Source organism: Aethalodelphis obliquidens, unplaced genomic scaffold (genome assembly GCF_003676395.1).
Source record: "Aethalodelphis obliquidens isolate GAN/ISIS:26980383/991018 unplaced genomic scaffold, ASM367639v1 scaffold131, whole genome shotgun sequence".
NCBI lineage: Eukaryota > Metazoa > Chordata > Mammalia > Artiodactyla > Delphinidae > Aethalodelphis > Aethalodelphis obliquidens.
This window is the reverse complement of record NW_020838075.1, coordinates 61770-75983: the sequence shown is the minus strand read 5'-3', so window position 1 is coordinate 75983 and position 14214 is coordinate 61770. Positions and strand designations below refer to the sequence as shown.

The window sequence follows — 14214 nt, the reverse complement described above, 5'->3', positions numbered from 1 at the left end:
CCCCCCCCCCCCCCCCCCCCCGCCAGCTGTGTGCCCTCGGGCAGTCATCTTGCCTCTCTTATCCTGATTTCCTGATCTTCAGGTGGGTGTAATGGTCCGGATAACGATAAAGAGACTCACTTCACAGCCATGTGTACCAGTGGGAATGGTGGCGCTGGCGGCGGTGGCGCTGGTACTGAGCTAAGTAAGCACTTCCTGAGCATCGCCCCCTTTCTTCCCGACAACAACCTTATGAAGTGTGGACGTCGGCTGACCACCGAGGACCCAGACAGCTTAAATATCTCATTCAAGGTCACATGTCTAGTCAGTGGCAGAGCTGGCAATAGACCCGAGGAGGGGGCCGCCCGGAGCCCCTACTCTGAAGTACAAGGCGTGGCAAGTTGCCACTGACCATCCTTCTTGTCACATACGCTGGTCTCTCACACCCGGTCTCAGGCCCCGTTGCCTCAGAATTTCCTCGTCAGTTAAGACATCTCCATGTCCTGGGCCCACCCCAGGTGCACCAGGGCAGGCTCTCTGGGACAGGGCATCGGTCTTTTTAAGGCTTTCCAGGTGACTGCTATGCCTACCTAAGTTTGAGAATCTTTGTCTCCAGTCCACCCCCTCCTGGATGCACCCACATCCCAAGCGCTCTCTGACCTCGTGGCCTTTGCTGCCTGGTCCAGCCCTCCCCATCCTGGTGAGGTGTTGTGGAACCTTTCCGTCCAGGGCCTTGCAGCTCTGTCCAGGCACCCCTGACCACTTCCTCATGGTAGCACACCCTGCCCATCGTGTGTCCTGCTCTCTCGCTCCAGGGCTGCACCCACGTCCCGTCACACCGCCTACCACTGCAGTCTTCCCGGGTGACAGTGTGGGCTCCCGCCACTCAGAATAGAAGCCATTCAGGTGCTCAGAACGCAGAGTCCTGGAAGTCCCCTGCTGTGCTAGGCATTAACCCTCTAGCTAGTGGACCGAGGGGAGGTTGAGGGGCTGGGAGAGGGGTCAGGTTGGTGTGCGAAGGGGGCTGAGGCGGTAGCTATTTACCAGCTGGCTTGGAAACACCTCAACATCTTCGCAATCGGTACTATCCTGTCAGTGAATGTCAATCTTGGATAAATGGTTCACCAAGAATTGGCTTGTTGATTCTCTCGGCCTCTCTCCTCAAAGGGCTCGCAGTCTCTCAGGCTCTATTTCCATCTTTCCTACCCCACAGCCCAGCCCGTTGCCCCTGCCTGTCCCCCTTCCTCGCCGCCCCCATCAGTGCTCACCTGTCCATCCCGGCATGCAGGAGCACTGTGGGCGGCCTGAGGCCTGGACGTGGCAGCGGCCCATTTTGGAACAGAAGGAAGAACAGGGGTCCTTGAGCTGGGCCTGGCACCTCTCACCAGTGAAGCCAGAGGGGCAGGTGCAGAAGAAGCTGGGGGCCGAGGGAGAGGGAGGGCTGGGGGGGCTGGGAAGGGTGGGAAGCAGGGCTTGACAGCTGCCTCCATTCTGACAGAGCTGGGCACCCTGGCAGGGGTCCGGAAACTGGCATGTCTCACCCAGGAAGCCGGGGGCACACCTGGGCAGGGGAGGAGACAAGAGAGCTTACTTCCTGGCCCTCTGCTTTCTCTCCTCCCTCCCTCCTTTGCTTTCATTGTCTCCCTTCATCTGCTTCACCTCCTCCCTTTCTCCTTCCTTCCCATTTCTCCCCGTCCCCTCCCCTACTCCCCTTCCCAGTCTCCCACTCCCACAAGGTACACTCACTGGCAGGTCCCTTGCCCCTGAGATAGACTCAGGCAGGTGCCTCCATTGGCACAGGGTTCTGGGAAACTCCCGCACTGCAGCCCTAGAGATGGAGATGAGGATGAGATGGGAGCAGGTAGCATTACGCTCCACTTTTCCTCCCCTGGACGCTTCGGAGGGACCTGCCTGCAGCAGCCCCGCACAGGTGCTCTGAACCTCACCATTGCCTTGATACTCTTGTTCCTACCCCCCACGTGGTGCTCACTCCCAGCCCCCCAGGTCCCAGGCCTCTCAGTTACTAATCCCCACCCCTCCTTTCCTGTTTATTCTCTGGCCTCCCAAGTCTAGCCTCAGGCTCCATCCCTCGGAAGCAAGACAACAGGAATAAGGAGGGGGGCGCGGAGGGGACTCCTGGGAGGTGAATGGCTGAAACATTGAAGGGATTTCCTCCCGGAAGGGCCCAGCATTGAGCCATCGGGGGGGGGTGGGGACAGCTGGACCAGGAAAGGGACTTTGTGGGCCCTTGACCTTCCCATGTCTCCATCTCCTGTTCCCTCTCATCTCTTCCCCTAGCAGGGGGTCCCTCTTTTCCCTCTCTTCCTCCTAAACGTGACTGTAAGAGCACGCTGTCCCCCAGTTCCAGGGCCCACTTGGTTCTCCCTGGGGGTGGGCACCTTCTCGCCCATCCCCCCTACCATCACCACCCCTGGCACAGGGCCCATAGCCTGGGTCTCTGTAGCTGCAGGGGCAGAGTTGTCTCTCCCTGCCGGCAGCCCCATTTGGGGCGGGAGAATCTTCTCCATCCAGTGTCGCCTCAAAGCATGCAGATTGACCCTCTGTCCCCAGCCCACTGGACATCCTCCTAAGGAAGGTGGGTCCCCTCACTTCTCCCACCCCACGCCTCACCTCTGGTCTGGACGACTGACCGACACAGCAGCAGCAGCAGCGGCAGCAGCAGTGAAGGGGGCTGCATTCCAGAGCCCCTGCCCAAGCCCAGATCCCCCCTGCCTCTTCCAGTGGGACCCTCAGAGCCCTCACTGAGGCAATAACCACCCACTCTGCTCCCACGGCCCCTTCTTCCTCCTCTTCGGCCTGCTGCGAACCTCACGTCTGAGCTGTTTCCTGAGTCACACAATGTCCTGGACACCCTAGTGATGGGGGGGGGCAGAGTGGAGGAACATTGAGGGGGATGAGGGAGGGGCCTTCTGTCCCTGACAACCCCTGGGGAGGTGGCAAGGAAGGACAGTGTGGCTGGAGTGCAAGTGATAGAAGGGGGAACGGGGCCCCCGGGAGCAGTCCCAGTCCTCCTGTTGTTTTTGTGGTCTCCCCTTTCTAGAGGTGGGAACTGCAAGGTGGCTGCCCTATGCCCTGGGGGCGGGGTGGGGTCAGGACCTGGAAACAGAGGTGTGGGGTGATGAGAGATCTCCTATTCCCCTTGTCTGGAGAGGATGCTTGTTTTGCGAGGTCAGTACAGATGTTTCTCAGAGAATCTGCACGCTTCCACCCACTCATCTTGGCAGAAGGAACACAGGGGACTTCTGGGTCTACCCTTGGCCCTTGCTGGGCTGTTAGATTTCTCCTTCTGGGAAATGGAGAAGATGCTGGGCTGGTTTGGGGGGAACTGTAGGCCTTCTTTTGGAGGGGAACGTGTAAGATCGTCATCAATGATAAATGAACATTGTCTCCACTAAATTTTGCAGTCTGGATTATCCATAGCGAACACTGCATTTGTGTGGGTTTCCCTCCTCCCATGTCTCCCTCCCTCCACCGCAGAGGTCCCTGGGATGCAAGGAATGCCAGTCACTGAATTAAAAATTGGAGTAAATAAAATCAGAAAAGAGAATGCAAGGCCCTGACTCGTTCAACCTTCTTGAGTCAACCCAGGACAGCTTTGGGGTCAGCCACACACCCAGTTCCTCCAGTAGCTCAGAGAACTGAGAGTCCAGGGTGGTTAGAGGTGTCAGCAGCAGCTGTGCACAGCCCCAGCATTGGTGCACCCTGAGTGCCTTTCCACGCCGATAAGTATACTTTGCCAGCACAATTTTTTTAAATTACTAACTTTTTATTTTGAAATAATTTAAAACTCACAGAAAGGAGGCAAGAATACTAAAAATTATTCCAGGATATTCTTCACTCAGATTCACCAATTGATATCATTCGACCACATTTGCTTTATCATTATTTTTCTAAATACACGTTAGTATTTTTTTCTGAACCATTTGAGAGTAAGTTGCACACAGTATATCCCTTTCCTCATAAATACATCGGTGTGAATTTCTTAAGAACAGGAACCTTCTTTTTGTTTTTTTCTAGAGATTTTATTTTTTCTAAAGAAGGTTTATTAATTAATTATTTTTGCCTGCGTTGGGTCTTCGTTGCTGCACGCGAGCTTCCTCTAGTTGCGGCAAGCGGGACTTTCTCCTCCTTGCAGTGCGTGGACTTCTCATTGTGGTGGCTTCTCTTGTTGCGGAGCATGAGCTCTAGGCGCGCAGGCTCAGTAGTTGTGGCGCACGGGCTTAGTTGCTCTGAGGCAAGTGGGATCTTCCTGGACCAGGGCTCGAACTCGTGTCCCCTGCGTTAGCAGGTGAATTCTTAACCACTGCAGCACCAGGGAAGTCCCAAGAACCTTCTTTCACATAACCACAGTACAGCTATCAAAATCAGGAAACTTAGAGTGATACAATACTATTAGCTAATCTACAGTCCATGTTCAAAATTTGCCAATTGCCTCATAATGTCCTTTATAAAGCTGTTTTTTTCTTGGTCCAGAATCTAATCTAGGATTATGCATTGCACTTATTTGTCATGTCTTCTCAGTCTCCTTTATTTTAATAAAATAAAAGGATACAGTTCCTTAGATTTTGTCTTTCATTATATTGATACTTTTGAAGGATACAGTTCAGTTACTTTGCAGACTGTCCCTAAATTTAGGTATGTCTGCTGTTTCTTCAGTTTATGCATTTCTGACCAGGAATACCACAGAAGTGATGTTGTGTCCTCACTGCAACACACCAGGAGACACGTGAGCCAACATCATTCTTTTTTTTTTTTTTAAATTAATTAATTATTTTATTTTTGGCTGCATTGGGTCTTCGTTGCTACGTACGGGCTAATTGGGGGCTACTCTTTGTTGTGGTGCGTGGGTTTCTCATTGTGGTGGCATCTCTTGTTGTGGAGCACGGGCTCTAGGCGTGCGGGCTTCAGTAGTTGTGGCTTGTGGGCTCTAGAACACAGGCTCAGTAATTGTGGCCCATGGGCTTAGTTGCTCCGCGGCATGTGAGATCTTCCTGGATCAGGACTCGAACCCGTGTCCCCTGCATTGGCAGGCAGACTCTTAACCACTGCACCACCAGGGAAGTTGGAGCTAACTTCATTCTTAATGGTTGCCTAGTATTCCACTGTTTGGTGAACTCTAGTTCACTGAAACCAGTTTCCTATTGTGGGGTGGCACTTAGGTGGCTCTCAATCTTTAAAAATATGAGAAACTATGCTGCAATAAATATTCTTTTTTTTTTTGCAATAAATATTCTTGAACTTACATACTTGAGTGGTTGTCTAGTTATTTCCTTAGGCTAAATTCCTAGAAGAGAATACTGAGCCAAAGGGTCAAAGGATAGACTTAAAATTTTTTTTTGGCTTTGAGAAGAATTAGGACATATATCTACTTGTAAGTCTCCTCCATTTTTCAATACGACATATTTTAAACATTCACTGTAGTTAAATACACAGTGTCTAGCACTAGTTACATCTTTCTAAAACTACAGTCATTTGTGACCACCCACACCATACCTGCACACCACAAGTACTATAATATGTTTTATATATTTAAACAGTCTACTCCCTTTTTTTTTTTTTGGCTTTGCTGAGCAGCTTGTGGGATCTTAATTCCCTGACCAGGGATTGAACCTGGACCCTCGGCAGTGAAAGCACCGAGTTCTAACAACTGGACCACCAGGGAATTCCGCCCATTTTTAAACTTAGGTTTTAAAGGGAATCTTTTTCTGTCTGATTGTAAATAGAGAGTAGGCATCAAAAACTTCAGTGAAAGCAAAACAATGTTAGTAAATTCCAGACTGATTCTCTTCCCTGCAGAAGGAGGCTCCAAGTGAGGATAGACTTATTTTTAAAGCTTTTGGTACCTAAGTGTCATTCTCCAGAAAGCAGTGCAGGACTTTATATTCTTGGTAGTAGTGTCTGCACATGCCCTTACTCTCACCAACCCTGAGAATCAGGGTCGCCATCTTCCTGACCTCACACCTTTTGTGGAAAAGTAGGCTGGGGCACTAGGCTGCGACTTGAGAGAAAGAAGAGGAAATGGTAACGGAGACAGAGAAGGAGTGGTTAGGTAGCAGGGGAATCCAGAGGGTGGTGGGCAGAAACTGAGTTTAAGGACAATGTCAGGAAGGTGCAGAGCTCACTTCGTGCCTTATCTCTGCCTAAGATCTTGGGTCAGATCTTGGGTCAAATATGATTTCTTACATATGACACCAAATGCACAAGCAACAAAATAAATTGGACTTCATCAAAATTAAAAACATTTGCTCTCCAAATGGCACCTCAAGAAGGTGAAAAGACAAGCAACAGAATGAGAGCAAATATTTGAAAATTATATATCAGATAAAGGACTTGTATCCAGAATATATAAAGAACTCTTATAACTTGGGACTTCCCTGGTGGTGTAGTGGTTAAGAGTCTGCCTGCCAATACAGGGGACACGGGTTTGAGCCCTGGTCCGGGAAGATCCCACATACCATGGAGCAATTAAGCCTGCGCACCACAACTACTGAGCCTGTGCTCTCCAGCCCATGAACCACAACTACTGAGACCGTGTGCCACAACTACTGAAGCCCGCGCACCTAGAGCCCATGCTCTGCAACAAGAGAAACCACAGCAATGAGAGACCCGCGCACCTCAAAGAAGAGTAGGCCCCACTCTCCACAACTATAGAAAGCCCACACGCAGCAACGAAGACCCAATGCAGCCAAAAATAAATAAATAAAAATTAAATTAAAAAAGAACTCTTATAACTCAATAATGACAATTTAAAAATGGGTTACAGTCCCATAAATCTCTGAACCTCTGCTCATTTTTTAGTCTATTTTTTCTCAGTTGCCAAGATTGGGTAATTTCTGTTCATCTACCTTTAAATTCACTGAATCTTTCCTCTGTCTTCTCCACTTTCCTGTTACGCCAATCCATTGAGTTTTAAATTTTGATTATCGTATTTTTAAGTTCTAAAGTTTCTGTTTGGTTCTTCTTTATAACTTCTATTTCTTTGCTAAGACTATTAATTTTTTCATCTGTTTCAAGAAAGTTTTTCCTAGGGACTTCCCTGGTGGTCCAGTGGCTAAGACTCCACGCTCCCAATGCAGGGGGCCCGGGTTTGATCACTGGTCAGGGAACTAGATCCTACATGCTGCAACTAAGAGTTTGCATGCCTCAACTAAAGATCCTGCATGCTGCAACTAAAAAATTCCACATGCCACAACTAAAGATCCCACGTGCCACAACGAAGATCCTGCATGCCGTAACTAAGACCTGATGTAGCCAAGTAAATATATAAATATTTAAAAAAAGAGGTTGTCCTTGCTTGTTGCAGCATTTTTAATATTTACTTTGAAATACTTGTCTGTTGTAAATCTATATCATATATTCCAACATTTAGGTCGTCTTGAGTGTTGGTGTCTGTTGAGTGTCTTTTCTTATTCAATTTGAGATTTTCCTGGTTCTTGGTATAAGTGCTTTTCTATTGTATCCTAGACATTTTGGGTATTACGTGATGAGACTCTGGATTTTATCTAAATCTATTTTAACGGATATCCTCTGATGCTGTGCCAGTGGGGGAAAGAGGGTGCTGCCTCACTGTTGTCAGGTGGAGGTAGAAGCCCAGTTTCCTCACTTGGCTTCTGTTGACATCTTGTTAGTGCTGGATAGGGTTGGGAGTTCGGGCTACCTGCTAGGCCTCTGCTAACACACATTGACTGGGAGAGTGTGAAACACATTATTACTGCTTCCATTTGGTTTCCAGTGACATTGTGATGGAGAGCTGAACGTCCCAGGTAAAAGTGCCAGCTCACCAGCAGGGAATAAACCTACCTAAGGGGGTAAAAGACCTGTACACAGAAAGCTATAAGACACTGATGACAAGAAATTGAAGATGACACAAATAAATGGAAAAATATACTGTTCTCATGGATTGGAAGATTTAATGTTGTTAAAAGGACCATACTCCCAAGGCAATCTACAGATTGCAATCACTATCAAAATACCAATGGCATTTTTCACAGAACTAGAAAAAATAATTCTAAAAGTTGTAGAGAGACACAAAAGATACTGAATATTCAAAACAATCTCGAGAAGGAAGAACAAGCTGGAGGCATCATAATCCTTGATTTCAGACTATATGACAAAGTTACAGTAATCAAAACATAATGGTACTGGCACAAAAACAGACAGATCAATGGAACAGCATAGAGACACAAGAAATAAACCTATGCTTATGTGATCAATTAACCTATGACAAAGGAGGCAAGAACATACAATGGGGAAAAGGCAGTTTCTTCAATGAACTGGGAATAAGATGACACAGGAGTTACTGTTAATGCTGTGATCTGGACATTGTGATTATGTCAGAAAATTTACTATTTTTTAGAATAGTACACTGAAGTTTGTGGGGGTAATAAGACAAAATGACCATGATTTGCTTTAAAATACTTCAGGGAAAAAAGGGATGGATAAAGCAAAAGTGACAAAGTTGAAAATTCTAGAATCTGGGTATGAAGAGTTAATTATATTGTTTTTATCTTTTTTTTTTGCGGTATGTGGGCCTCTCACTGTTGTGGCCTCTCCCATTGCGGAGCACAGGCTCTGGACGTGCAGGCTCAGCGGCCATGGCTCACAGGCCCAGCTGCTCCACTGCATGTGGGATACTCCCGGACCGGGGCACGAACCCGTGTCCCCTGCATCGGCAGGCGGACTCTCAACCACTGCGCCACCAGGGAAGACCCGTATGTCCAAGTCTTGGTTGTGGGAAGGGAGAAGCAGGCTGACCCCTTCCTGCCAGGAGGTAGAAGTGTGGCTCTTCAGAAGCAGTGGCGGAGCCTGGCCCCTGGGAGAGGAACTGCATACCTGTGCTGGGTGCAGCTCCAGGGTGACACGGGACCCTCACCCTGCAGTGAGGGAAGCAAACGGGAAAGACCAAGGCCGGGGAAGGGTAGGTCGCCTTGGGGCGAGGCAGACTGCTCTTCTGTATTTTTAGCCAAGGAGAAGGTATCACCTCGGAGGAGGGAAGGGATAGAGTGGGAAATGGTGACCAGGGGCAGTGGACAACTTGAACCTCTGGATGTGAACTAGAATTTTCTAGTACCCCTTTGGGTCTCCTACCTGACACCTGATAGCAGGGGGCTGAGGCACTGGGCTTCCCTGAGCAGGCAGGTGGGGCAGGGAAGTCCTCAGGCGACAGAGGGACACCTGCAGAGAGAAATGAGGAAGAGCCTGGGAGTTCACTGGAGTCAGCTATTTGGGGAAAGGAGTATGTCCATATCTTTGTGGGGGGAGGGTTGTCTTCTGGCAGAAGCAATAGGTGGGTCACCTGGGAAGGTGCTTGTGGTAGAGACATCAGGGTGGCAATTCTCATGTTACCCCCTCCCCCAGGCCTCTCTGTCCTTTGTTGTGTTACTCTCCATCTGCACCTCCACCCCCCCATCCTTTCTCACTCTTCCCTACCCTGCTTTGTAACCTGGGAGACTGACCTCCTTGGATTGATCACTGGGAGGGGGGACTTGCTGGCGGCGTCTCATCGGCTTTGGCTAGTGGGAGGCACGAGGGGGAGACCTGCTGTGGAAGGAGAGAGGATGGGGTGCTTCTCTCACATTCCTTCCCTGTCAGTGTTGGGGTCCTCCCCTTGTCCCCTCAGGTCTGGTGTGTGTGTGTGGGGGGGTAAAGGCTGCCCAGTGCCTCAGAATCCCCTGCTGTTCCCTTCACCCAGTCCTCGCAGGGGCTGGACGAGAGCTGAGTTTCTCATGGGCTGGGGGCGCTGGGTGAGGGGCGGTGGGGAGATCCCTCCCGCCTCGCTCAGGACTGTGCTCTTCCTCAGCACAAGCTGGAGGGTGGAGTCTCCAGCTTCACCCTCATCTTCCAGCCTCCTGGGATTCAGCCTTCAACTCCTCCCTCTACCTTTGAAGCCCTGGTTCCAGCTCTCTGAGTCAATGCCTTCTCAGCAAGGAAGACGTCTCCCCAGAGAGGTCAGGCTCCCACCAGCCATTTTCAGCTTCGTTCCAGGAATTCGGAATTTCCCCAGGGGAGTCAGAGCTGAAACTGACGGCCCAGGGCCTCCCTTAGCTGTGTTTTATCTTTGGTGTACCTGAGGGGTCTCATGTTTTGTGATTTTCTCCACTTCTTCTGTTCTGTCATGCATCCAGGCTGTGAGGCTGCCTGAAGCAAGAGACTTCCTTTTTCTTCCCGAGGTGCTGTCAATAAATGCCCACTGAACCAGTGAGTGTAGGGAGTGTGTCCTATAACCTTTTAGTACGGATGCCAGGAGAGGTGAAAGGGGAGGGGGCAGGTGGAGGAGGAAAGCTTTTGATTTGGGGGAAATGGCAGAGCCAAGGCTGGGCCTTTTGCAAAGTCAGGATGTACGTGTGTGTGTGTGTGTGTGTGTGTGTGTGCGCGCGTGCACACACAGGTTAGTGAGGAGGGGTCCATGAAGGGGGAGATCCTCACCTTCTCAGGCTTCAGGGAGCAATTCGATTGGGGAGCGTCGTGGGATAGACGAGTGAGTGGGGACTGGGTTGGATGGAGATGCTGTCGTTGTCCCAGCACTGTCCTGTGGGAATTCAGTTTTGTTCTTAAAACGAACACTATTTTATAAAAAATAAATAAATAAAATAAAAATAATAGATAAAATGAATAAGAGCTAACTCTTCAGTAAGTCAGTAAATATTTGAATTAAGTCCCCCCACCCCAGGACACTCCCTGGTGTCCCTTCCTGTCCTAACTACCCTTTAGCAAGGCAGGGAACCCATCTGACTTCTGCCACCACAGACGCATTTGCCTGTGCTTTAACTTCGTATATCAGGGATCCTGTAGCGTGCAGCCTTTTGTGTCTGGTTTCCTGTGTCCCGGTCCACTTTTCTAAGATTCCTTGTCTGCTTCTCCATTCCTTCCCTCAGTGTCTCCACCCGGGAAGCGCTCTGCCAGTCCACCCCGCTGGCCACAAGGGGGCAGCAGAACCCGGTGGAATCTGGGCTGACCCAGCAGGGCAACGCTTCTCTTGGCCCCTGGGCTCCTCCCACCCAGGTAGCACCCTCTTCCTGGGCTGCCTCCCAGGCAGCTGCTGCAGGTGGTTCTGCTGCTTCCCTCTCTGACACCTGCTGCTTTAGAGAGGATTTCTGGACTGGAAGTTTGGAGCTTGGGTCTCCAACCTCTTTGGATCACCCGCTCCTTCTGGTAATATATTTTGAACATGCAGCTATCAAATACACACAAATGTTGTACAGATTATAAAAACAAACACAAGTAACACATGGAAAGAGATAAAACTAAAGCATTTATAACAGAACTTTGAATATTTCTTCTGCCTCCCCTCCTGCCCCCAGATCCCTGGAGCACCCCTGGGGCTGGTTCACCCCTACCTGGTGGCCCCTGGTTAGAGCTCAGCTGAGCTTTTTTGGGGGGTGGGGTGGAGCCTGTGGATTTGACACACAAAGGTCTGACCCTGGGCAGGTCCCCTCATATTGTTGAACCTCTATTTCCCAGCTGTAAAATGAGGAAAGTTAAACTTTCCTCTGAGGATTATAATAAAGTATGTAACGTTCAGAGTAAAATGGCACTGGGTGAACAGTGTGCCTGAGTAGCTGGTGACACTCATTAGAGAGCAGGGCCCAGCCTCAGGGCTTCAGCCTGCAGCTCAGCCTGTGGAAACAAGTCTCCTGACATGAAGGAACAGGGCGGGCATCCTGGGCGCTGTTGGAATCGGCCTCTGAGGGTTGGTCAGGGCCTCTCCTGCCTTTACTGCCAGGTCTCTCTCCTCTGATTCTCTCAGGGACAGAGGCCAAAGCGCCAGAACTCCAGGCCTTTCCTGTACGTTGGCGCTCAAATCCCTCCGAGCAAGACTTGCCTGATTAACTCTTGACTGTGGGTGGGCCTGACCTATGGGATTGAGAGACTGAGTAAATACTTCCCAGGTTGCTGAGTGGGTCACCCATGTGGGCAGTACAGTAACTTTCTCTGCAAAATTCACTGACATCTCAGTGACTCGGGAACGTGCTTGAGACACTCTGGGCAGATGTGTTCATTCAGGTGTCCTGTCCCAGATGTGCCAGGGCTGAATGCCAGGGGGATCCTACCCCTTCCTTCTTTCCCCTTCCTCCCTCCTTCCCTCCCTCCCTCCCTCCCTCCCTCCCTTCCTTCCTTCCTTCCTTCCCTCCTTCCTCTTTCCTTTCTTATACTATCTTTGTGTTTCCTTTCCTATTAATCTCTTATTATCTTTTGTTTATTCATTAATGTAATAAAATTTATTACATTTTCCATAAGAATGTCTTTCTCCCCAGTCCTCCTCCTTTACCTTTATGCATCTCAGGGCTCGGGCGGGAGTGATGCGTCTTCATGTCCCCAGGAATCTCAGACTTTGGAAGCAGAGTAGATTGTCTACTCAGAGGGTGGTGGGGTAGGTGCTATGGTCCAGGTGGGTTCTGCAGCCAACCTCTGGGTGGGCCCGGGCAGCACCCACTCTTGGGAATGAGTAAGGGGCCTAAGGAAGTCTGTGAGCCACCTTTGGTTGGATATTTCAGTTTTGGAGATGACAGCCTATTCTGGGAGGGGCTGTCCTTCCTCAGCAGAGGGGCAGAAGTGCAGGTTCAGAGGAAGGTCATGGCCCCAATTGTGCCCTTGGGGCTCTGCTCAGCAGACTTCCAGGGCAGAGCTTAGCCCACCAGCCAGGGTCATTGTTGTTAGAGAAGGAGGGAAACACTTTAACGTTGAAATAAAATCATTGCCTGGTGTGTGTGTGTGTGTGTGTGTGTGTGTGTGCGCGCGCGCTCCTATTTTTAAAAAAAATAAGTATCAAAGGAGTTGTTTAAACTTTTCCTACAGTGTAAATTAATCCAGTGAACACTTCAACTTAACAGTGTCAAGTAAAATAAGCTGTACCAGATTGCATGTTTAAGAAAAAAGGGGATTAATTCTTTCCATCCACTATGACATTTTTAAGATTAATTTTTATTGGAGCATATTTACTTTACAATGTTGTGTTAGTTTCTTGCTGTACAGCAAAGTGAATCAGTCATATGTATACATATATCCACTCCTTTTTAGACTTCCTTCCATTTAGGTCACCACAGAGCAATGAGTAGAGTTCCCTGTGCTATACAGTAGGTTCTCATTAGTTATCTATTTTGAACATAGTAGTGTATATATGTCAGTCCCCATCTCCCAGTTCATCTCACCCCGACTTCCTTTCTTGGTAACTATAAATTTGTTCTCTACATCTGTGACTCTATTTCTGCTTTGCAAATAAGTTCATCTCTACCATTTTTCTAGATTCTACATATAAGTGATATTATACGATATTTGTTTTTCTCTTTCTGACTTACTTCACTCTGTATGACAATCTCTAGGTCCATCCACGTCTCTGCAAATGGCACTATTTCATTCCTTTTTATGGCTGAGTAATATTCCATTGTATACATGTACCACATCTTCTTTATCCATTTGTCTGTTGATGGACACTTAGGTTGCTTCCATGTCTTGGCTATTGTAAATAGTGCTGCAGTGAACATTGGGGTACATGTATCCTTTCGGATTATGTTTTTCTCCAGATATGTGCCTAGGAGTGGGATTGCTGGATCATACAGTAATTCTATTTTTAGTTTTTTAAGGAACCTCCATACTGTTCTCCATAGTGGCTGTACCAATTTACATTTCTACCAACGGTGTAAGAGGGTTGCCTTTTCTCCACACCCTCTCCAGCATTTATTGTTTGTAGATTTTTTGATGATGGCCATTCTGAGCAGTGTGAGGTGATACCTCATTGTAGTTTTTTTTTTTTTTTTTGCGGTACGCGGGCCTCTCACTGTTGTGGCCTCTTCCGTTGCGGAGCACAGGCTCCGGACGCGCAGGCTCAGCGGCCATGGCTCACAGGCCCAGCCACTCCACGGCATGTGGGATCCTCCCGGACTGGGGCAGGAACCCGTGTCCCCTGCATCGGCAGGCCGACTTTCAACCCCTGCGCCACCAGGGAAGCCCCCTCATTGTAGTTTTGATCTGCATTTCTCTAATAATTAGTGACGTTGAGCAGCTTTTCATGTGCTTCTTGGCCATCTGTATGTCTTCTTTAGAGAAATGTCTATTTAGGTCTTCCACCCATTTTTTGAATGGGTTGTTTGTTTTTTTGTTATTGAGCTGCATGAGCTGCTTGTAAATTTTGGAGATCAATCCCTTGTCAGTTGCTTCATTTGTAAATAGTTTCTCCCATTCTGAGGGCTGTCTTTTCATCTTGTTTATGGTTTCCTT

General features: G+C 48.9%; 1 protein-coding gene across 1 annotated transcript in view; it reads right to left on the bottom strand.

The window, feature by feature from the left end:
• NOTCH4 (notch receptor 4) overlaps positions 1–2810 on the bottom strand; it is a 23528-nt gene extending 20718 nt beyond the window's left edge. The window contains exons 1-3 of the mRNA XM_027099306.1: positions 2611–2810; positions 1726–1807; positions 1248–1540 (exon numbers count right to left, since the gene is read on the bottom strand). Coding sequence (XP_026955107.1) covers positions 1248–1540; positions 1726–1807; positions 2611–2677 — 442 coding nt within the window. The 5' untranslated portion in view covers positions 2678–2810. The remainder of the gene's footprint in view (positions 1–1247; positions 1541–1725; positions 1808–2610) is intronic.
• Positions 2811–14214: the final 11404 nt, after the last annotated feature.